The 23826-nt window shown below is 49.4% G+C and overlaps 1 protein-coding gene across 3 annotated transcripts in view; it reads right to left on the minus strand.

Annotated features, from left to right (window-relative positions):
- Positions 1-23826, minus strand: part of INPP5A (inositol polyphosphate-5-phosphatase A) — a 235756-nt gene that overhangs the window by 77498 nt on the left and 134432 nt on the right. For all 3 annotated transcript variants that reach the window (XM_055245047.2, XM_055245039.2, XM_055245059.2), the window contains exons 5-6: positions 7525-7588; positions 149-252 (exon numbers count right to left, since the gene is read on the minus strand). In XM_055245047.2, the coding sequence (XP_055101022.1) occupies positions 149-252; positions 7525-7588 (168 nt within the window). The remainder of the gene's footprint in view (positions 1-148; positions 253-7524; positions 7589-23826) is intronic.

A 23826-nucleotide genomic window follows, 5' to 3' on the forward strand; every position in this document is an offset into this window, starting at 1 on the left:
CTGGACTCCCAGGAAGACAGATTATCGGAGGTAACAACAGGCAGCTGTGACTAGCAACAGTGCAATGTGAAAATTCTGTGTTCCATGTCGCTCCTGACTGGCTCACTCTGGGAAGTAAACACGTCAGTGAGAAAGCCTCGCTACGTACCTCGGGGAAGTAGTCCTGTGGAAACTTCTCCTTCTCCAGCATGGGCGTGCTCTCTAAGGTATCCGAGTAGATCTCTTTGCCAGTGACCTTTCTATACTTCTTAGCTGGAAGAGACCAGAAGGACAAGGTGACTATCCCATCGTTGTGCCCCATCCAACCAGCCTGGAGCACAGCCTGTTTCCGCCCCACTTGCAGCCCGATGGGAGCAAGAGAGGCCCCCCTGAGAGGAGGCCCCGATGAGGGGGCCGACCCAGAACAGACCCCCGGCGGGCTGGCTGCTCCATGCCTGTGGCTCATAAATTCCCCTCCCATGACCTGGAATCTGACACTCCACTCCATTATCCCCTGAGAGCTCCCAGCCTGCAGATTTACAGGAGCTAATTGGCATCCTCTTTTAAACCCGTGAATATATTTAAGAGGGCTGTAGAATTACCATTCACTCAGACCTTCACATGAATTTATTTAATAACATCGATTTCCTCCCCGTATCCAGCCTCCATCACTCATATTCCAGGGAAGAGGTTTATGTGCGACAGTGAGAGAGGCAGCTTGCGGCAGGGTGCCTCCCAGATGGGCTTTGCCAGTGGCTGCTTGGCACCTTCCTGGAGCCCCCAGTGGATAGGCCAGGCCCAGGGACACAGGCCCCCCCACAGGCAGGGCCCGTCTCATTGTTGTTCACAACTAGGCCTCAGCCTTTCTTTTTATGGACAGGTAGCTCCACACCCAAGGTGGGGTGTGATCAAGGATGGCAGGGATCCATTCCTCAAACTCCTGCTGGGTCCAGTGGGTAGGTAGCTGCTGGCCTCTTTGCAAGATGCCACAGGATGGCTCCTGGGCCACCGAGGTGACGCTCCTGGGTGTCAAAGAGGTTCCTGGAGACCACTTTGGAGTAGTGTGTTGTGTCCCACAAGCAGCTCCAACCTGCAGTTTCTGGGGTATCATCCACCCCACTGTGGCAAGAGGGACAGAGGGGGCAACCTGAGGACCACAGCACCATGGGCCGAAGTGCTGGGTCACCACTGGGGCGGGCAGGAGTTCCAGGCAAAAACAGAGTGCTATGGTCTGGCCTGGCCCTGGGTGCTGTGGTGTGGCCTGGCCCTGGGTGCTGTGGTCTGGCCTGGCCCTGGGTGCTGTGGTGTGGCCTGGCCCTGGGTGCTGTGGTCTGGCCTGGCCCTGGGTGCTGTGTTCTGACCTGGCCCTGGGTGCTGTGACCTGGCCCAGCCCTAGGTGCACAGTCCTGGATGTGGGTGCCTCATGGACAGGAGACAGCATGAGATGTTTCAGCGACTTACGGAGCATGGACAGAACGTGAAATAGAGGCCATTCCCTAAACTTGGAGCTTAGACACCACGGATCCTTTCACTGTCTCCACAGTTCTGCCTTTTCCAGAGTGTCACAGAGTTGGAATCACACAGTGTGTAGCCTTTTCGGGTTGGCTTCTTTCATTGGTAGCAGGCGTGTCAGGCTCCTCTGTGTCTTCTCGCGGCTTCAAAGCTCATTTCTTTTTATCACCAAATAACACTCTGTGGAGCTGACATGCCTGCTTGGCCCATTCACCCACAAGGCCCAACAGCAAGTCTTGAAGTCGGGAAGTGCAGGCTCTGACTCTGCTCTTCTTCTTCAAAACTCTGGGCAATGCTGGGTATTTTGCTTTCCACATAACCTTTACAGTCAGTTTGTCAATGGCATGACACACCTTGTTGGGGCTGTGCTGAATCTACAGCTGAAGTTGGGAAGAGCTGAGCCCTTGACAGTATTGGGTTTTCCCACCTGCCTTAGTCCACTGGGCAGCTACAGCAAAACAGACTGGGTGGTTTGTAAACAAAGTAAGTGTCTTTCCCCTAGTTTGGGGGGATGGGAAGTCCAAGATCAGGGTGCTAGGAGATGAGGTTCCTCACAGATGGTGCCTTGTGTGTGTCCTCACGCATGGAAGGGGCAAATGAACTCCCAGCCTCTTTCATGAGGGCTCTGACCTCACACTCTAATCAGCCTCCCAAGGCCCCACCTCTTAACGCCATCACCTTAGGGGTCAGGAGGTCAGCAGATGAATTTGGGGGTGGGGGACACCTACATTCCAACCATAGCACTATCCATGAAGACGAATCTCTCTCCATTTATCTAGATCTTCTTTATTTCATCAGTTTTATAGTTTTCCTCACAGAGATCTTGTATTAATTTGTTAGATTTATTCCTAAGTACTTCCTTTTAGTGTGTGCTTAAGCAAATGGTATTATGTTTTTAATTTAAAATTCCACCTGTTCATTGCTGCTATATAGGAAAGCAATTGACTTCTGTATATTAACTAGGTATCCTGCAATGTTGCTATAATTGCTTATTAGTACCAGGTTTGTCTGTTATTGTTGCTGACTCTTTGAGATTCTTGACATAATCATATCATCTGAGAACAGATACAGTTCTATCTCCCATCACCCCATCAATATGGCTTTTATTTCCTTTTCTTGTCTTATTACATTATCTAAGATTTTCAGTAAGATGTTGAAGAGAAGTAGATGAGGCATCCTTGCCTTGTTCCTGATCTCATAGGAAAAGCTTCTAATTTCTCATTAAGTGTGGTATTCACTGTAGGATTTTTGGAGCTCTTCTTTATCAAGCTGAGGAAGTTCTCCTCTATTCCTAGTTTGCTGGGAGTTTTTTTCAAATCATTAAGAGATGTGGATTTTGGGAAATGCTTTTTCTGCATCTATTCTATGATCATGTGATTTTCCTTCTTTTGCCTGTTGCAGTGATGGATTACATTAATTGATTTTTAAATGATGAACCAGCCTGTATACCAGGAGTAAATCTCGGTTGGTCATAGTATATAACTGACTGTTGAGAATTTTATTGAGCATTTTTGTTTACAGTTCATGGTTTTCCTTCTTTGTAATCTCTTTATCTGGTTTTAGTATTAGGGTAATGCTGGCCTCATAGAATGATTTAGGATGTTTGTCCTCTGCTTATATTTTCTGGAAAAGATTGTAGAGAGCTGGTATAACGTCTTCCTTAAATGCTTGATAGAATTCACCAGTGAAACCACTTGGGTCTGATGCTTTTTTAGCAAGTTATTAATTACTTATTCAATGTCGTTAATAGCTATAGACCTGTTCAGATTATCTATTTTTCCTCGTATGAGTTTTCATAGATTGTGTCTTTCAAGGAATTGGCCCATCTAAGTTATTACATTTATAGGCAGAAATTAATGATATTCTTTTATTATCCTTCAAATGTCCACAAGATCAGCAGTAATGGCCCCTCTCTAATTTCTGATATTAATAATCTGTGTCTTATCTCTTTTTTTCTTAGTCTGGCTAGAGGTTTATCGATTTTATTGATCTATTTAAAGAATCAGCTTTTGGTTTTGTTCATTTCCTGTTTTCAATTCTGTTGCTTTCTGTTCCAATTTTCATTATTTCTTCTGCTTACTTTGGAATTTTCTTTCCTTCTTCTAGCCTCCTAAGGTAGATGCTTAGATAATTGATTTTAGCTCTTTCTTCCTTTCTTCTTAGCACTTTTTTCTTTTTAGCTTCTTTTCTTTTTAGCTCTTTCTTATATGCATTTGATGCTATAAATTTACCTCTAAACATTACTTTTGCTAATATCCCATGAATATTAGGCTGTATTTACATTTTCATTTGGTTGAAAATATTTTTAAATTTCTCTTGAGACTTCTTTGACTCATATGTTATTTAGATATGCGTTGTTTAATATTCAAGTATTTGGGGATTTTCCAGCTACTTTTCTGGTACTGATTTCTAGTTTAATTCCATTGTAATCTATGAGCATGCTGTATATGGTTTCTGTTCTTTAAATTTGTAAAGGTGTGTTTTATGGCCCAGAATGTGATCTGTCTTAGTGAATGTTCCATGTGAGCTTGACAAAAACGTATATTCTGCTGTTACTGGATGAGGTATCCTATAAATGTCAATTAGATCAATTTGTTTGATGGTGCTGTTGAGTTAAACTATGTCTTTCCTGATTTTGTTTGCCAGATCTGTTCATTCCTGATACAGGGCGTTGAAGTCTCTAACTATGAGAGTGGATTCATCTGTTTCTCCTGGCAGTTCTACTTGTTTTTGCCTTGTGTATTTTGACACTCTTGTTGTTAGGCACCTAGATATTAAGGATTGTTATGTATTCTTGGAGATCTGATCTTTTTATCACGATGTAATGTCCCTCTTTACTGCTGAAAACTTTCCTAGCTCTGAAGTCTGCTCTGCCTATTCTGATAATTTCTGATATTAATAATTTGTGTCATTTTTTTTCTTAGTCTGGCTAGAGGTTTATCCATTTTATTGATTTTTTTCAAAGAACCAGCTTTTGGGTTAATTTACTTTTCTTCTAGTTTCCTAAGGTACAAGCTTAGATAATTGATTGTAGATCTTTCTGCTTTTCTAATATATGTATTTGATGCTATAAATTAATATGGCTCCTCCAGCTTTCTTTTGGCCCATCTAAGTTTTCCTTTGATTCATGTTAGAACAGTTTACCTTCCTTCATCCCTTATCTATTAATCTTTAGGTGTCTATATAAATGGGTTTCTAGAAGACAACACATAGTTGAGTATTTTTTTTAATCCACTCTTACAGTCTCTGTCCTTTAATTGGTATATTTAGACCATTCATATTTAAAGGGATTGTTGATATAGTTGGAGTAATAGCTACCATATTTGTAAGTTTTCTATTTGTTGCCTTTGTTCTTTGTATCTTTGGGGTCTCCCATCCTTTATCTGACTTCTCTGGATTTTACTGGGCACTTTATATGGTTCCATTATCTCTCCTCTCTTAACACATCAATTATACTTCTTTTAAAAAGCTTTTTAGTGGTTGCCATAGTTTGCAATATACATGTATAACTAATCCAAGTCCACTTTTAAATAATACTATATTCCTTAAAACGACAGTACAGGTTTCTTATAACAGAGTACCCCAAATTCCTCCCTCCTGTCCTTATGACATTTCTGCTATTCATTCCACTTATCCATAAGCTGCAGTTGACCAATACATGGTTGCTGTTATTACGTTGAGCAAAAGTTATCTGCTAGATCAATTAAGGGTAAGAAAAATATATTTCATTTTATCTTCACTTATTCCCTAATGCTTTTTCTTTCTTTAGGTAAACCAGAGTTTCTGGGCTATATGATATTTCCTTCTGTTGAAGAGCTTCTTTTAGCATTTCTTGCAAGGCAGGTCTACCGGCAACAAATTACTTCAATTTTTGCTTATCTGACAAAGTCAATTTCCTTCACTTTTGAAGAATAATTTTTTTCTGAATATGATATTTTCTTCTTACAATGCTTTAAATATTTCACACTACTCTCTTCCTTCCTGCATGGTTTCTGGGAAAAGGTCCAATGTAATTCTTACCCTTGTTCCTTTACAGGTAAGGAATCACCTTGTCTATAGGAATCTCCTGGATTCTTTCAAGATTTTCTTTTTTCTTTGATTTTCTGCAGTTTGAACAAGGTGGCCTGGGGTTGACTTTCTGGCATTTATCCTGCTTCGTGTTGGCATTCGTTGAGCTTTCTGGATCTGTGGTTTGGTGTCAGTTACAAGTTTGGAAAGTTCTAAACCATTACTACGTGAAATCTTCCTTCTGTTCCTTTCCTTCTACTCCTACTGGGGTTCCCTTTACAAGCTGCACCTGTTGTCGCTGTTCCAACAGATCTTGGCCATTTTCTTCTGTTTTCAAATTTATTCTCATTTCTTCTTGCTTTTCAGGTTGTGAAGCTTCTAACACCTTCCAGCTCGCCGATTCTTCCCTCAGCCACATGTGCAGATGAGCCACTGCTTCATTTCTGGTACTGTTTCTGTGTGAGTCCTTCTCAGAGCCTCGAGCCCCTAGCCTGACCCCCAAGCCTGACCCTCGAGCCCAACCACCCAGCCCGAACCCCCAGCCTGACCCCTGAGCCTGATCCCCAAGTCCAACTCCCCAGCCCAACCCCCCAGCCCGAGGCCCCCCACTGCGCTAAGCATCAGCAGCAACACCTGCCATGTGGGGCACTGAGAACATTGTCAGCATCCATATGCCTCCCGCGACCGCACGCCTCCCGCGACCACACGTCTCCCGCATCCACATGCCTCCTGTGTCCACACACCTTCCTGACACACCACGTGCTCAGGACGTGCTCGCTGTCCACTCCTCATGTTGTTCCTGTTAGTTTGGCCACATGGAGGGCCCTGGGGAAAGTTTTGCTAGAGTGAAGTGTGTATCTCATGTATAGTTTTAAATACATCGTAGGTTCACCAGGCACTTCATGACTGATTTAACTTAGTAGTAAAACAGGTATTCAAATGGCTACTGAAAAACAGAAAAGTTCTGCAGATCCAGGGCACAGTGAAGCCTGACACACAAGCTCCTTGGTTCCAGCTTCCTGCAGCACAGCTGCATCTGAGCACCCTCTCTCCCCACTCTTGCTGGCCGCTCCGTGCCTGAGCACACAGGACGCGGGTGCCGTGTCTCCAAAAATGGAGCGAAGAGCACCACCGGCGGCTCCTGTGGTTTTGTGGCCAATCCTGCCACGGGCCTCGAGAAGGGCTCGGATGCTAGAATTTGGAAGGATCTGAAGATCAGGTAACAGGGCAGTGAGAAATCATTTTGCTGGCCAGAATCTTGCTCTCATCATCAGTGAAATCACCACTCAAGCCACTGAGATAAGACTGCCGCACAATTTCCTATGAGGTGCTCCGTCTCCTGAGGGAGCGCAAACACGGAATGTGAACGAAATGACACCGTCTGTGGCTCCAGTTACTGCAACGTGCAGGGCACTTCACATGGATGTGATCTGCTCCGGAGGCTGCATAGGGTTCTGAGAACTCACACACAGCAGGAAAGGATAGCGTCAGACAGGAAGTCATCGCACAAACACCCCCAGGCCGTGTGGAGCCCCACACCTGGCCTAGCTCACGCACCTGCCCCCAACAAAGAAATGAACAGGAGGGGACAGCCCGTGTCAGCGGAGTGTCTCAGGGCATCTTTTCCGTGAAGACGCACAGCACACGACCATCAAATGGGGACACTGTTCACGGCACGGAGGACTGTCCCTGCCCATTCTTATTTCTGAAACATGCAACCCTCTCATTTGGCTTTTCATTTTCTCACACTGGATGGGAACACAGATACAAACTATTCATTCCTCTTAACTCAACTCTAGGAAAGCCAGGTTCCCACCAGAGCCTTGCCAGGCAGCCAGTGTGGGACAGCCAAGGGGCCTTGAGTCCAGGTCCAGGAGGCCCCTGGAGTGACTTCTGGCCAGTGGCTCAAGACACCCAGCCCACAGTGGCCACTCACAGAGACAGGGCAGGAGGGTCCTGGGGAAGCCAGACACCAGGAGGGGTGAGCGCCGAGACAAAATCCCGGAAGACGGCACGCAGTCTTACCTTTAAAGTCAAACTGGTAGATGTTTTTCAAGGATTCATGAAGAAAATAAAAGCTTCCTAGTGCCTGTAGAGCAAAAAGAGAAATCAAATGAGAGACTGGTGCTGGGAATATTTCTAAAGATCGTTTTTAACAATAAATAAAAGAAGCTCTTTTAAACTAGCTAGAGCAAGAGTTTAACCAGTTGTAATTTAATCACAGTTACTGAAGCACAAGACGTCAAGCAGAGGTAACCTGCGAACACCCAAACTCCCCAAGCTCCAGGCATGCAGTGAGCCGTGCAGCCGGTGCTGGCTCCAGCAGGGGCGCAGGTCCCGCGGGCCGGGCACTGAATGAACCAGACCCTTCCCAGGTGAGCCGTGCAGCCGGTGCTGGCTCCAGCAGGGGCGCAGGTCCCGCAGGCCAGGCATTGAGTGGACGAGACCCTTCCCAGCACTGATGCTCGGCTTCGTCCTGGGGCCCCAAACCATCAGCTCCACTGCACCCGGCCCCACCCTGCCCCATCGCCCCAGGAGCCGCCAGTGTCTCCCACTCACAAATTAGCTGGATGGTTGCAGAGCACAGGGATCCCTGCTCTCCACACCAGAGAAGGCAAAAGTACGCGGCTGGATGCCGCAGGGCTGGGTCGATGGATACCACACAGTTACTTGTCGATCTGAACTGCAAGTTTCACGTGGTATTTTCTACGGATGAACCTGTGTCTGTGTGCAGCAGTGTGTTCGTACTGATGTGTGTATTATTTCTGTGTATTTTTTTTTTTCTTTTTTTGCTAAATCTGGCAACCCCAACACGGGGTCTGGTGCAACTCTGGGGTGATCAGAATATTCTACACTGGGTTGCAGTGGTTGCCTTTGTCAAAACTCACTAAATTATACCCCAAACAGGGCGAATCTCACCATCTATACATTAATCTTTATAAACCTGACTTAACAAACAAACCTATCTCATAGGAGATAGCTGTGTGCCCTGCAGGGGTAGTAGGTGCTGGGATAAAGCAGGGGAGAGTTTGAAGTGCGGCGCCAGGTGGGCCAGAGAGGAGGGCACATGGGCGCAGCTGCAGCCGGAGGGCGGGGCTGCCTGCAGGGAGCCCAACCGTTACCAGGCCACACAGGGCCTCCCACAGGGAAGAGACTCTGAGCCACTAGGGGTTCTAACCCCAACTCTGCATTCTGAACAGGGCCTGTCCTCAGCTGAAAGCACAGGGCACAGTGCATCCCTCACTGTGTCTGTGTGAGCCTGTGGGCAACACAAGGGCAATGCCTGAGCATCACCTCATTCCAAGGCTTCACTTGTACACTCTTGCACATTCATGTACACACATGCACACCACACGCTTGCACACACTCACACTAACACATATGCACTCGTGCACATACTTGTGCACGTGCACTCAGGCACTTGCTCACACGCACACACAGGCACTCACACACACTTGCACACATACTCGTGCACACACAACATGCACTTGCTCACATGCACTAACATGCACACATGCACTCATGCACACTTACTGCACTTACACTTGCACAGTCAGGCACTCACACTGCTGGTGCACACGCAGACTCGTGCACACACACATGCACTTGCTCACATGCACTAACATGCACACATGCACTCATGCACACTTACTGCACTTACACTTGCACAGTCAGGCACTCACACTGCTGCTGCACACGCAGACTCGTGCACACACACATGCACTTGCTCACACACACTTGCACACACACACACTCATGCACTCTTGCTTTGTTTTGGGCAGAACCATGACCCCACAACCCTGCAGTTTTGAGCGCCCCAGTGTGGACCTCCTGCTGAGATGCTGTCCTACCGGGCTGCAGAGCTATTGTCTCTCTAAGAAAGTCAAAGGCAACGCCTGAGCATCACCTAATTCCAAGGCCCAGGCTAAACGTCCCACACACTTCGGGCTCTGCAGTTCCCAGGGAACTGCTGCTCCCTCCTTGAAGACTGGTCACTGGGGTGGCTGTCCTGGGGGCAGGGCTGCAGGAAGGTGCACCACACTGGGGCGTCAGGAGGCCGCTGCTCCCTCAGAGGCGCAGGGCGGCAGGCACAGTGCGTGGTGAGGGGACTTATGTTCTGGGCCTGCTGAGGGCCAAACGTGCCAGTAACTCTGGCCCGGTCCCTGTCCGCAGCCCCCTGGGCCCCTGGGTCAGCTCTCTGGGGCTTGTTGGGCCGTCTCTGGTTTGATGCTGACTCCACAACACGGGAAGCTCCCTGGAGGCCATGCAGCTTCTGCTCCTAGGGCGTGTGCAGTGCACGGTGGGCCGGGGTGACGGTCCTTCTCCCAGGGACGTTGGCCACATGGACACCTCACCAGAAAACAGTGTTTCACCTTGGGGATGACATAGCTGCCCTCTGACAGAATGCACTTCAAGAAGTGCATTTACACTCCTAAAAACAGAGAGGCTGGCTGGCAAGCCTGAGCCCTGTGCACTGACGCCATGGTGGCCTCTGCCTCCTGTCTCTGCTGTGTCTGGTGGGGAAGGGGACACACAGGCAGGAGCAGGGACACGTGCCGCCTCCACCCAGCACAGGTGGCAGGTGCGAGCGCTCGCTTGCATGTGCACACACACATGTGCACACTCATGAGTGCCAGACCGCGGCAGGAGAACCCAAAGCTGAGGGGTAGCCATGGGCCTCCCAGCCCTGCATCCTGGCCACCACCCAGATGGGAGCCCCCAGGCTAGCCGACAGATGACAGGGACCTTCTGTCTGGGGGACGGGGATGAAGGACACCCGAGGGGGACGCAGTGCACTTCCTCTTTTCTCGCAGGTGGGTCTAGGGTGCAGCAGGCAGCGTCTCTGTCTCCACGGGAAAGCCAGAAGGTGGGAGAACCTGTGTGCCTGACATGGGGCTCTGTCCTCGGGCCCTCTGTGGTCCCTGGCCCCAGGCCACATGCCCTGGTGAGCTGCCGCTGGGTCCAGAAGGCTGCACGTGGCGATGATGCACTTGGATGTGACATGGACACTGCTCGACTGACCCGCTATCTCACTAGGCATCTGCTGGGAACCTGTTCAGAACCCGGGGAAATGAGCCACCTTTACAGCAGGTCTTAAAAACACCCAGTGTTGGCCGGGCTTGGTGGCTCACGCCTGTAATACCAGCACTTTGTGGGGGCGAGGCAGTGGATCACTTGAGGTCAGGAGTTCAAGACCAGCCTGGCCAACATGGTGAAACCCCGTCTTTACTAAAAGTACAAAAATCAGACAGGCGTGGTGGCGCGTGCCTGTAATCCCAGCTACTTGGGAGGCTGAGGCAGGAGAATCGCTTGAACCTGGGAGGCAGAGGTTGCAGTGAGCCGAGATCACGCCGCTGCACTCCAGCCTAGGTGACAGGGCAAGACTCCGTCTCAAAAACATAGAAAATTAAAATTAAAAAGCCAGTGTTCATCCTTTTCTTTGGCAAAATCGAGTTTCAGCACAGAGTTAAGAGAGAAAACTGCAGGCCTGTGCCCCATGGATGAAACTTAACGTCTCCTCCACCGACATCAGGCCTTCTTTATAGAGGATATCCCTTCATTTGTTTCAGATAAAGAAGGCACTCTGAAAAAACATAAGTAAATAAATGTTGCTGCAAACATTTAAATCATTACCTCACTGAATGTGATAAAGCTAACAGAATATTGTAAAGTTTGTAATAAATAAGCGAAAAATAAATTGCCAATGCAGGGACAGAAACTGCAATTCATAGTCAGAAAATCCATAATTAGCTCTAATGAACATTTAAAGTCAAAGTTCAACCCAACTTTTTCAGTGTTTACCCTGTCCCATCAATACGGTTCGGGGCACCCATTTATCACAGACACCAGGGCATCGGGCCAGGAGCACGTCTGGGGCCTGCCGACAGCAAGTCCCCAGCTCGCCCAGGCCTCTGACCACAGTGCTTGTCAAGAGTATGTCTGTCACATCTGAGAATAATGACTCCTCACCTCTTGCTAAAAACAAAATACTTCTTACATATTTATAAACAAGACTGTCAAGAGTGCTCATTAATTCTGCATTAGTGAAATGCAGCCGTTGGCTGTGATGCTTCTGCTAGGACTGCAGACATGGGCGGGAGCCCTCCAGCCCCCAGAGGCCACGGCATAGCCAGGAAGCGGCCTCCACTGGACAAAGCCAAGCCCCTGGGGCACGGAGAAGTGGATCTGGTGCAGGCCACACAGGAGATCCAGACCCCATCTAACCATGTGGTCCTGGGCCTGATCTTTCAGACATTTCCCCTGCCCTTGTGATACAGGGCTGCACTGGTGGGACCCAAGTCTCTGAAGGCAGCCTGGGAGCTAATGGGCAACTGAAACTCCCGGTCACCACCCATCAGGCTTCCACACCAACTGGCGACCAGGGCGCAATGAACCCTGTGTACCATGGTTGCTCGGTGCCTCTCACAGGGGCGGCTAGTGAAGATGGAATATTTGCAAATGCTATTAAAACAACCTCTCAACTTCAATTGGAGTCCGGTAATGTGATCAATGGCCACACCATGTCACTTAGCTTGATTTCAGGAGCTGAATTCTGATAGCAGGCCCAGTTTGCAAACACAGCCAACTCAGGGCGGGAGCAGACCACTTCTCACACATTCAGAAAGAACAACGTGTCCCGGCAGGCACTGTGCAATCACAAAGCCCGTGTTTGTTGAGTGGGGTCCCACCTCCTGGACGGAGCCACCGGCTGGAAGGCTCGGGATGACTCAGGCCGGGGCAGAGGCTGACAAGGCAGAAACACAAAGCTGCCATTGGAAATGCCTCCATCACTTTTTATTTGCAAACAAGTCAGATGGCCGGTAATTTATCATTTCCTCAATCAGGTGAACGACCAAAGCACACATCATTAACCCGGTCTTCTGCACACAGCTCCCTCGTGCACGAAACAGAACACATTCCTAAAACTTCAGTCACACAGACCCGCAGTAAGGGACGCACATGAGCACACGCTCTGCTCGAGACAGAAAGAGGAAACGCACAAGCAGTGCCTATGTGAGGCCCCAGGTGGCAACAGGGCCCTTCCCCTGTGCTTGTTCCAACCGCATTGGGGGCGTGACCACAGGTGCCAGCTCCCACTGCGCCCCAGGGGGGTCTCCGTGGAGCCTGCCGCCGCATTCTGCCACTGGGAAGGCAAAAAGCGTTGAGGGAGGAGGCCACAGCCCGCGGCCCAGGGGAGCCCTGACTAAGGCTGACTGTGCTTATCAACAGTGACTCAGAAAAAAGAGTGGCAGCATTTGGTGACTCCCATCTCACTCTGAGATAGCACAACATTTTGTTATTCCTACAGATAAAGTGTTTTCACCTCCAGTTTTTTTTTTTAATAAAATAAATCTAGGAGCAGAAAGAAAAACTTCATAAGATATTGTTGGTAACTAATCTTCAAGTCTGCAACAAAATAGAGAACTTCATTTGTTTTAAACGAGAGTCGAGCGATTACTAAACACGAGTCCCCTCATGCGCAGCCCACTCCTTCCCCAGCTGCACGCTGTGAGGACACAGGACCCCCAAATGAAGGACGCAGCCTTGCGCAGGAGCCCAGGGGCACGCAACCATGCTCACCCGGGCTCTGACACCCTGTGAGGACCAGCGGCAAACGTCTGTGCTCTCTGAGAACCAAGCTGAGGACATCCCGGAGAGGCCAAGCCTGACGCTCCGTCTCATTAGGGTGAAAGCACCTGCCTGAGCTGAGACAGCCTTGTGGTTCTGAGCCTGATCGTTCAGACAGTTCCTCTGCCCTTGTAATACAGGAGAAATGAGAAGACACTCAGGCTCACAGTGACTAATGAGTGACTGAGGACATGAGCCACAGGGACACACCACATTCTGTGAACTTACAACTCCACAGCCTCACGGCTGCTTCGCACCCAGGAGAAACTCCTGCACACACACACACACACGTCCACATACCCATGCACACAGACGTACATAACCCGCATCCATAAATGAGCCATAGGGACACGCCACGTCCTGTGAACTTATAACCGCACATCCTCACGGCTGCCTCGCACCCAAGAGAAACTCCTGCACACACCCACATATGTACACATCCATGCACACACGTACATAACCCACATCCATATACACTATAGACATACATATGTAATACACACATACACATACATGCATATACCTGCAGACATACATATGTCCATATACACACGTGGAATGCACACACAGACCTCTCTCAGAGACGCTGGAGCTCTCAGGAGACGGGCATAAGAATACAATGGCATATGACATCTGAAAACACCAACTGAAAATGACCCAAATGCTTAACGTGCAAAAGGGTAAATCGAATTCGAAATATTCCTATGATAGAGCCGGATGCAGCAAGGAAAATACACAGATCAGAGTCACATCTAGAAACACAGGTGGGTTTCATAAAGGACACTGAGAAAGAGGACAGTTCCTCAAATGTCCTATGGCGTGATACCAAGATACAGACATACTTTAGCTTATTTTGAATGCTACATAATAATTCACCATATAAAAGTACTGTAATTTGGCCAGGCACAGTGGCTCACACCTGTAATCTTAACACTTTGGGAGGCCAAGCAGGTCGATCACTTGAGGTCACAAGTTCGAGACCAGCCTGGCCAACATGGCAAAACCCCATCTCTACTAAAAATACAATTAGCCAGGTGTGGTGGCCCATGCTTGTAATTCCAGCTACTTGGGAGGCTGAGGCAGGAGAATCATTTGAACCTGGGAGGCAGAGACTGCAGTGAGCCAAGATCATGCCATTGCACTCCAGCCTGGGCAACAGAGCGAGTGAGACTTTGTCTCAAACAAACAAAAAAAACCCCTGTAATTTATCCATTTCTCTGTTGCACATAAAGACTAATTCCAATTATTTGAGTATTATAATTGATGCTACAATAATCTTCCCTGCATGGTGTTACTGAGCAAGTGTGCCAGAGATAACAAGCATCTGGGTACACGGGTACTAAGTGTTCACACAGACATACTACGCAGGAGGATTTGCTGGGTCACTGCAGACATGCACCCTCCACATAGGGTAATACACACGAGTACACGTGAATTAAACATGCGTGCGCATGTATATAACAGATAGCCTTGCTGTGTCACCGTAGACACGTGCCCTCCACCTAGGATAATACATACATGTACACGCAGATTAAACGTGCATACAAATACACAGCCTTGCTGGGTCACCGCAGACACATGCCCTCCACAGAGAACACACACATGTACACGCAGATTAAACATGTGTGCATATGTATATAATACACAGATGGCCTTGCTGGGTCACCACACACACGCCCTCCACATAGGATAATACACACATGTACATGCAGATAAAACGTGCGTGCATATGTATATAATACATAGATGGCCTTGCTGGGTCACCACACACACATGCCCTCCACATAGGATAATACACACGTGTACACGTGGATTAAACGTGCCTGCATATGTATATAATACACAGATGGCCTTGCTGGGTCACAGCAGACACATGCCCTCCACATAGGATAACACACACGTGTACATGTGGATTAAACGTGCGTGCATATGTATATAATACACAGATGGCTTTGCTGGGCCACCGCAGACACGTGCCCTCCACATAGGATAACACACATGTGTACATGTGGATTAAACGTGCATGCATATGTATATAATACACAGATGGCTTTGCTGGGCCACCGCAGACACGTGCCCTCCACATAGGATAACACACATGTGTACATGTGGATTAAACGTGCGTGCATATGTATATAATACACAGATGGCTTTGCTGGGCCACCGCAGACACGTGCCCTCCACATAGGATAACACACATGTGTACATGTGGATTAAACGTGCGTGCATATGTATATAATACACAGATGGCTTTGCTGGGCCACCGCAGACACGTGCCCTCCACATAGGATAACACACATGTGTACATGTGGATTAAACATGTGTGCATATGTATATAATACACAGATGGCTTTGCTGGGCCACCGCAGACACACGCCCTCCCAGGCACCACCACGTTGCCCCTCCTGTTGCCATGATGACCCCCCAGTGGTCTCATCAGGGCAGTGCCCACGTTCCGCATCCTTGCCATGGCCCAGTGCCAGCCTCTAGTTTTTGCCAACTGGATAGGTGTGAAATTAGACCTTATTAATTTGCATCTTCATTATACTAGCATAGTTGGGCACCTCTTCATCGAACTGTGTGGCTGTGGTAAAATGCACACAGCGTAAACTTGACCAGCGTACCCACCTTCAGGTGCACAGGTCAGTGGCACGCAGTCCACGCCTAACGAACGCCTGCACCCGTCACACCATCCATCTCCAGGACACTGTCCACCTTCCCAACTGAGACTGCTCCCAACCAGCAACAGCTCCTGTCACACCATCCATCTCCAGGACGCTGTCCACCTTCCCATCTCTAGGACGCTGTCCACCTTCCCAACTGAAACTGTTCTCGTCCAGCAGCAGCTCCCGTCACACCATCCATCTCCAGGACGCTGTCCACCTTCCCATCTCTAGGACGCTGTCCACCTTCCCAACTGAAACTGTTCCCGTCCAGCAGCAGCTCCCGTCACACCATCCATCTCCAGGATGCTGTCCACCTTCCCAACTGAGACTGTTCCCGTCCAGCAACAGCTCCCGTCACACCATCCATCTCCAGGACGCTGTCCACCTTCCCATCTCCAGGACGCTGTCCACCTTCCCATCTCCAGGACACTGTCCACCTTCCCATCTCCAGGACGCTGTCCACCTTCCCAACTGAGACTGTTCCCGTCCAGCAGCAGCTCCCGTCACATCATCCATCTCCAGGACGCTGTCCACCTTCCCATCTCCAGGACGCTGTCCACCTTCCCATCTCCAGGACACTGTCCACCTTCCCATCTCCAGGACACTGTCCACCTTCCCATCTCCAGGACACTGTCCACCTTCCCAACTGAGACTGTTCCCGTCCAGCAGCAGCTCCCGTCACACCATCCATCTCCAGGACGCTGTCCACCTTCCCATCTCCAGGACACTGTCCACCTTCCCAACTGAAACTGTTCCCATCCAACTGAAACTGTTCCCATCCAGCAGCAGCTACCTTCCCCTTCTTCCCTTCCTGCTCTCCCCAGCCCCTGGCAACCAGGCATTGTACTTTGTTTCCGTGACTTTGGCTAATCTGAGTACCTCTCGTGTAAGTGGAATCATACCGTATTCATCTTTTTGTGACAGGCTTACTTGATTTGGCATAATGTCCTCCAAGCTCCTCCACCATGTTGTAGCAGTTGCCAGGATTTCCTTCCTTTTTATGGTTGGGTCATATTCCATGGTACTGCTTCTGCATTTTGCTGTTGTGAATAATACCGCTTTGAATATGGGTGTGCAAATATCTGCTGGAGACTGCTCTCAATTCTTTGGGGTCTGTACCCAGAAGTGGGACTGCTGAATCAGATGGGAATTCTATTTTTAACTTTTTGAATAATCACCTCAATGTTCACAGAAGCTGCCCCCGGCATACTTCTACCCATGTGCACAAAGGTTCCAACTCCCTCCCATCCTTATCAGCATCTGCTATTTTCTGCGCTTTTTGACAACAGCCATCCTAATGGGTATAAGGTATTAGTTCATTGCAAGTCCTTTTAAACTGACAAATGAAAATGGCAGTTTGGATCTGCATCTCCCTAAAGGTTCGTGGAGTTGGGTGCTTTTTCGTGTGCTTGTCGGCTGTCTCCACGCCGTCCTTGGAGGGAAGATGCCTGTTCAAACCCCTTTCTGACTCAGGTTGGTTTTTGTTGTTGCTGTTGTTGAGTTTTAGGAGTTCTCTCTATATTCTGGATAGTAATTCCTTATCAGATTTATGATTTGCAAATATTTTCTCTCATTCCATGGTTGCCTTTTCACTCTGTTGATGTTGTCTTTGGCTGTACAAAGTGGTTGTGTTTTAATGCAGTCCAATTTGTCTCTTTTTTCTTTTGCTGCCTGTGCCTTTGGTGCTGCATCTGAGAAATCATTGCCAAATCCAGTGTCGTGAAGGTTCTGGCCCATGTTTTCTTCTAAAAGTTTTACGGTTTTAGGTCTTTGACTCATTTTGAGTTAACTTTGTACACGATGTAATGTGAGGGGCCAACTTCATTCTTCTGCGTGTGGGTATCAGCATCCCAGCACCACTGGCTGGAGGCTGTCCTTTCCCATGGAATGCTCTTGCACCCTTATCAGAGGCCACCTGGCTGCCCAGGCAGGGTGCGTCCTGGCTGTCTCCTCTGCTCCACTGTCTGTGTGTCTGCTGCATCTTTTTTTAAGATTATTGGCAATTTAAGTTTCTTCTGTGAACTCTTTGTATCCTTTGCCCATTTTCCGGTCTCATTTTGTAGATTTTTAATTTTTAAATATAATCCAGAATTATTTATTTGTCTCATCACCTTCTCACGCCCTCCGCCCTCCTCCAAACTCTGTTACTTCTAGGCTACGAGACTCCACATTCTCCTTCCCTGGATTTCCTCCTCCTACTTGGGAATAACAGCACTCTGGATCTGCTCAGGGTACCCTACGAGCCCTTCCCCTCCACCTCCTCCTCCCTCTGGGGTGGCCTGTCTGTCCCATCTTCCAGCAGGCAGCTCTTGTGTGCACAGCATGGAGCCTCCTAAAGGCCAGCCTCCCGGCCCGGCGGCTGCACAGTCCCCACTTGGGTCTCTTGTGATAAGTCTGACGTTTCAGGACTCGGGACCTACTCCACCCTCGCCCTCCTCCAGCTCCCACTGGAAACCACGGATCTCTCTAGATTCCTCTAGCATCTTGTCCACGTGCCTCGCCCAAACATCCCTTCCTTCCACAGGTTCCACAGATTACAGAACCCTGTCTGTCCTCTGGCCCTCACACGCCCGGCTGACAGAGCTCCAGCCCCACTGGCCATCTGGGCCTGAGGAGGCTGTGCCCTTCTGTCAGGAGGGTACCTCTGCTGCATCCCCTTTTCCAGCTTCTCACATGGACTCCCTGCTGCTTCAGGTCTCTGTGGAAATGCAGCCTCCTCCAAGCAGCCCTCTTGATTGCCTGCCCTGGGCAGAGGCTTGGCAGCCCCAGTCCCCAGCCTTTCCTTCAAGGCGCTGCATATTCCATCACTTACTGGTTTCCTCATCTAAATTCCTTCAGGGAACGGAATACCCCCGAGGGCAGGCATGTGGCCTGGGCACCTCTGAGTCCTCCACCACAATGCCCAGGTCACAGCAGGCAGGAATTCCACGGCTCCTGGGCAATGAAAGCGGCACCACACCCTCTGGGAGCCCGGCTGAGCAGCAGCAGCTCAGGACCGCTGGACAGAACCCTCGGCTCAGGTCTCAAAGCACAACCCAAGGCACAGGCTCACGGTACTCCCGAGAAGCTGAACACACTTGCAAAAGTCACACATTTAACCCTATCACAAAGGCAAGTCCCAAGACACCTGGTTTTAAAACAATTTAACAGATTGAGTAATAAATCAAAGTTACAATAACAGTCATTAGATTATAAACAATAATAAATGAAACAAAGCTTTTGTTTAAATCAACATAGAGCTTCATTGATCTTTTCCTGTATAATGAACTCATGGGCGGCCGACCCAACTGGACAAGGCGGCATCCTCACTATTGCCCACTTCCCCCAGTGCCACCCCCAGGCAGCATACGGGGGCTGTGACCGTCCGCTCTCAGAGGAGCTCCGTGACCACCTCAAAATGACAGCCGACTTATTTACAAAGCACTGACTTTCCAATTTCAGCTCCTGGGGCCAAACACGGGATGACGGCACCAAGGTGTCCCCCTGTCTGACCTCCTGCCAAGCCCCTCTCCCGGCTGGCTGCTGGCAGGAGAGATGCACACGTAATCTCATTCTGCCTCCTGTTCGACAGCTGACGCTAGAGGTTAATTAAATTGGTTGTCCATTGTATTCATCCACTTTACAAAGCTAATGATATTCTGTTCCTGAATTAAAGAGCATTTTATAAAGCGTGCCCCGTGGAAGCCAGCATTCTGCACGGGGGGTGCTGAACCCTGTCACGGCTCCTGGATGTAGTGTCCCCAATTAGAAGCCCAGGAAGGACCGGGCCTTCGTCTGCCAGGGTGGAACACCAGTCATGCTGACACGAGGGTAAACACGCCACATACCAGCCACTTAATCGCCCTCGCCGGCCACGATAAATTCCACCAGACGAGTATGCCCGTTAACATTTCCGATTACCACGGTGAGGAGCAACTGAAATGGAACGAGACAGCCCGTAAAACAGCCTGCGGCGGGCTTCTCCAAAGGGGGTACATCTGAGGGCGGTGAGGTGACCAGCAGTCCTGGTTTCTTGCCTGCTACTGGCACTGGGCTCTCTGTCACACTGGGGGGCAAAGTCATCGGCCGGTCTAAGGACACTACCCTTTCTGAGAGAATTCAGTCACCACTCATATTCCACAAATACGCGCCCGGGACTTTCTCCTTCCTCTGTGCCACGTATGTTCTCAGACACGTGAGATGCATGAGTGACCAGACGGCCAGAGCCCAAGACGGCGGCGTGGTGAAGGGGGCCATGACAGAGGAGCCCAGTGGGCAGGCTCAGCTCTGCATCCAGGCAGCATCCATAGGACCTCCAAGACGGATGTGACCTGGGACGGGCTCTGGAGAGACAGCGTCCAGCCATGGACTTGCGGAGGCTGAAACAGCTTCAGACACCTCAGGGAGGCATCAAAGGTGACTGAACCTAGGTCTACAGTTCAGGACAGGTGCCTGGGTGACGCTGGGGGTCACCATGTGGAAACCTGTGGGTCTGCAGTTCAGGACAGGTGCCTGGGTGACGCTGGGGGTCACCATGTGGAAACCTGTGGGTCTGCAGTTCAGGACAGGTGCCTGGGTGACGCTGGGGGTCACCATGTGGAAACCTGTGGGTCTGCAGTTCAGGACAGGTGCCTGGGTGACGCTGGGGGTCACCATGTGGAAACCTGTGGGTCTGCAGTTCAGGACAGATACCTGGGTGACGCTGGGGGTCACCATGTGGAAACCTGTGGGTCTGCAGTTCAGGACAGATGCCTGGGTGACGCTGGGGGTCACCATGTGGAAACCTGTGGGTCTGCAGTTCAGGACAGGTGCCTGGGTGACGCTGGGGGTCACCATGTGGAAACCTGTGGGTCTGCAGTTCAGGACAGGTGCCTGGGTGACGCTGGGGGTCACCATGTGGAAACCTGTGGGTCTGCAGTTGAGGACAGGTGCCTGGGTGACACTGGGGGTCACCATGTGGCCGGGCCTCAAAGCTGGGGAAGACTCAGCTTGCCAAGGAGGAGCTGGAGCCAGAGAAAAGGGCAGGGCAAGCACTGGACTGAGGCCACTACTGGGGAGAGCCAGGAGCAAGTGAGAGCCAGCAGTCAGTGGGGCAAGGGGCCACAGAGGAAACAGGAGGGGCCAGTCAGGGGCTAGGACGGGACCTTGGGCAGGTGGCACCTTGGAGCGGAGTCAGGAGGAGGGAGCAGCCACAGGTGCCCAGAGCTGCCATCTCATCAGGGGCGCAGGGAGCGAAGCACTGGCCAGGAGAGCAGTCTGTAGGCCAGCGGTGGTTTGGGCAGCCCTGTCCCACACGGTTACCTGCTTGTGTTCAGCCCATTATCCTGGAGCTTGCTTTTCAAAAGGGAAATCTCTATTGACTTTTGTCTGATGTAATGTATTTCACGAGCTGATGCCAGACAAAAGGGAAAAGCAAGTAAACTCCTCGTGCCTCTTTCACTGGGAGTGGGGGGAGACAGATGGAAAGGTCCTGGCCCAGAACTCACGGTGTGCCGGACAGCAGCCTCGGCCAAAGGGAGACGTGACGCCCCAGAGCCTTTCCTCAGGTCTCATGAAAAACGAGGCTGTGTGAAGAACCGAGTTTTCCTGTGGGCGCCTACGAGTCATTTTAAACCTGTATCACCTAGAGCTTTTCCTCTCAAAATGAGATTCATTTGCAACACAGATGCTATTTTTTGAATAATAAATATTTCACAAATTGAAAATTTCAATAATGAACAAAGAAAAATATCAGTCTTAAAATAACTAGCTTTAATTATGAAATTCATTGTTATATTTTTCTATGTATAAATGATTGTAAAAGTAAATCAATAAACTTTTATGCCAATTAAATTATGTAAGGAGTTTGTATCCTAATTAAAATGGCTCTGACTCTTATCTTTTGTCTTCTAAAAATCATTAGCTTTTCAATTACATTTCATGTGTACATGTTCTGGAGAAACTGGTTATGTGCATTACGGATATAGAATAATTAAAGTAAAATGCACTTTAAGAGATGGCCAACACTGAACACAAGCTGTTTACAAAATACCTTCTGCCAGTACAAAAGCTCAGGGCATATAAAACGCTACTCAAAAGCCTTAATTGAGTTTTAAATGTCCATTATATTGGGAAATTGCCATCTACTTCTGTTTCGAATAATTTAACTTAGTTCCTGGTCCCCCAGAAATGCTAAAACAGCGGTATTCCAAGGGCACGCGCTCCCTCCAGACCCTGACCAGGGTCCCAGTTCTCTGCGTGGGAATATCCCTGTGTCCCTCACTGTCCCGGGCACGGCAAGGCCCCTGGAACGCTCACTCCACATGCACCACCCCCAGGCTGAACTGCACTTCTCTCTGCATTTGACACTGCAGGAGGTGCCTCGGTTTACACATCCGACACTCACGGCCATTTGCCCACTTCCCCCCACTGCCTTGTGTCTCATTCTTTTCTCATCTCTGACTTCATCTGAGATCATTTTCTCTCCACTTGAAGAACATCCGTTAGTACTTACTGTTTTTTATTTGAGTTAAAATGCCTATTTCACCTTCAATCTTAGGAGATGTTTTGCCGGGTAAGACCCTATGCTGATAGAAGACGTGGCCGCACCATCCCCTGCGGTTACCGTTTCTGCAGGAATGGGAAGGTGGCCTGTCAGTGTGACTGTGGCACACCCCTATGCTCTCTATGGTTTTCTTGATTTGTTATAATCTGACTGGGTGTGAGTTTTTATTTTTTTGATGCTGCTAGGGATTCACTGGGATTCCCAGCTTTCTGGACTTTGGGTATGGAGGACTGAGGGGGACCAGAAGAGGAGTAAGCTCTGCAACAGGTCCAGGCTGCTGTGCCAGCTGCTCTGACACTTGGGCCATATGACCCAGCAGATCCAATGGTGCTTGAGGTGTCAGTGGCGGATAGTGATGCTGTTTGGGAGCCTTTGGCAGGCCCCCATAGGTGAATCACAGCAGAGGCCTCTAGGATTTTGGAACAAGGCCCTGCCATCTTCTGCAGGTAACTACTCTCCTTTTGAGAGACAGCTCTTGGCCTGTTATTGGGCTTTGGTGGAAACTGAACATTTGTCTATGGGTCATCAAGTCACCATGTGACCTGAACTGCGTGTCATGAACTGGGTACTTTCTGACCCATCTAGCCATAAAGTGGGTCACGCACAGCAGCACTCCATCATCAAATGTAAGTGGCATATACATGATTGGGCTTGAGTAAGTCCTGAAGGCACAAGTAAGTCACATGACGACGTGGCTCAAATGCCCATGGTCTCCACTCCCACCACCCTCCCTTCTCTCCCCCAGCCTGCAGTGATGGCCTCATGGGAAGTTCCCTATGATCAGCTGACAGAGGAAGAGAAGACTGGGGCCTGGTTCACAGATGGTTCTGCACAATATGCAGGCACCACCTGAAAGTGGACAGCTGTAGCACTACAGCCCCTTTCTAGGACATTCCTGAAGGACAGCGGTGAAGGGAAATCTTCCCAGTGGGCAGAACTTTGAGCCATGCACCTGGTTGTGTACTTTGCATGGAAGGAGAAATGGCCAGGATGTACGATTCTATACTGATTCATGGGCTGTGCCAGTGGTTTGGCTGGATGGTCAGGGACTTGGAAGAAGCATGATTAGAAAATTGGTGACAAAGAAATCTGGGGAAGAGATGTGGATGGACCTCTCTGAGTGGTCAAAAACTGTGAATATACTTGTATCCCATGTGAGTGCTCACCAACGGGTGATCTCAGCAGAGGAGCATTTAAATAATCAAGTGGATAGGATGACCCCTTCTGTGGACACCACCCAGCCTCTTTACCAAGCAACCCCTGTCATTGCCCAATGGGCCCATGTACAAAGTGGCCATGGTGGCAGGGATGGAGGTTACCCATGGCCTCAGCAACATGAGCTTCCACTCACCAAGGCTGATCTGGCTATGGCCACTGCTGAGTGCCCACTTTGCCAGCAGCAGAGACCAACACTGAGTCCTCAATATGGCACCCTTTCTCGGGGTGATCAGCCAGCTACCTGGTGGCAGGTTCATTATATTGGACCTCTTCCATCATGGAAAGGGCAGA

The sequence above is a fragment of the Symphalangus syndactylus genome, chromosome 2 (assembly GCF_028878055.3).
Source record: "Symphalangus syndactylus isolate Jambi chromosome 2, NHGRI_mSymSyn1-v2.1_pri, whole genome shotgun sequence".
Taxonomy (NCBI): domain Eukaryota; kingdom Metazoa; phylum Chordata; class Mammalia; order Primates; family Hylobatidae; genus Symphalangus; species Symphalangus syndactylus.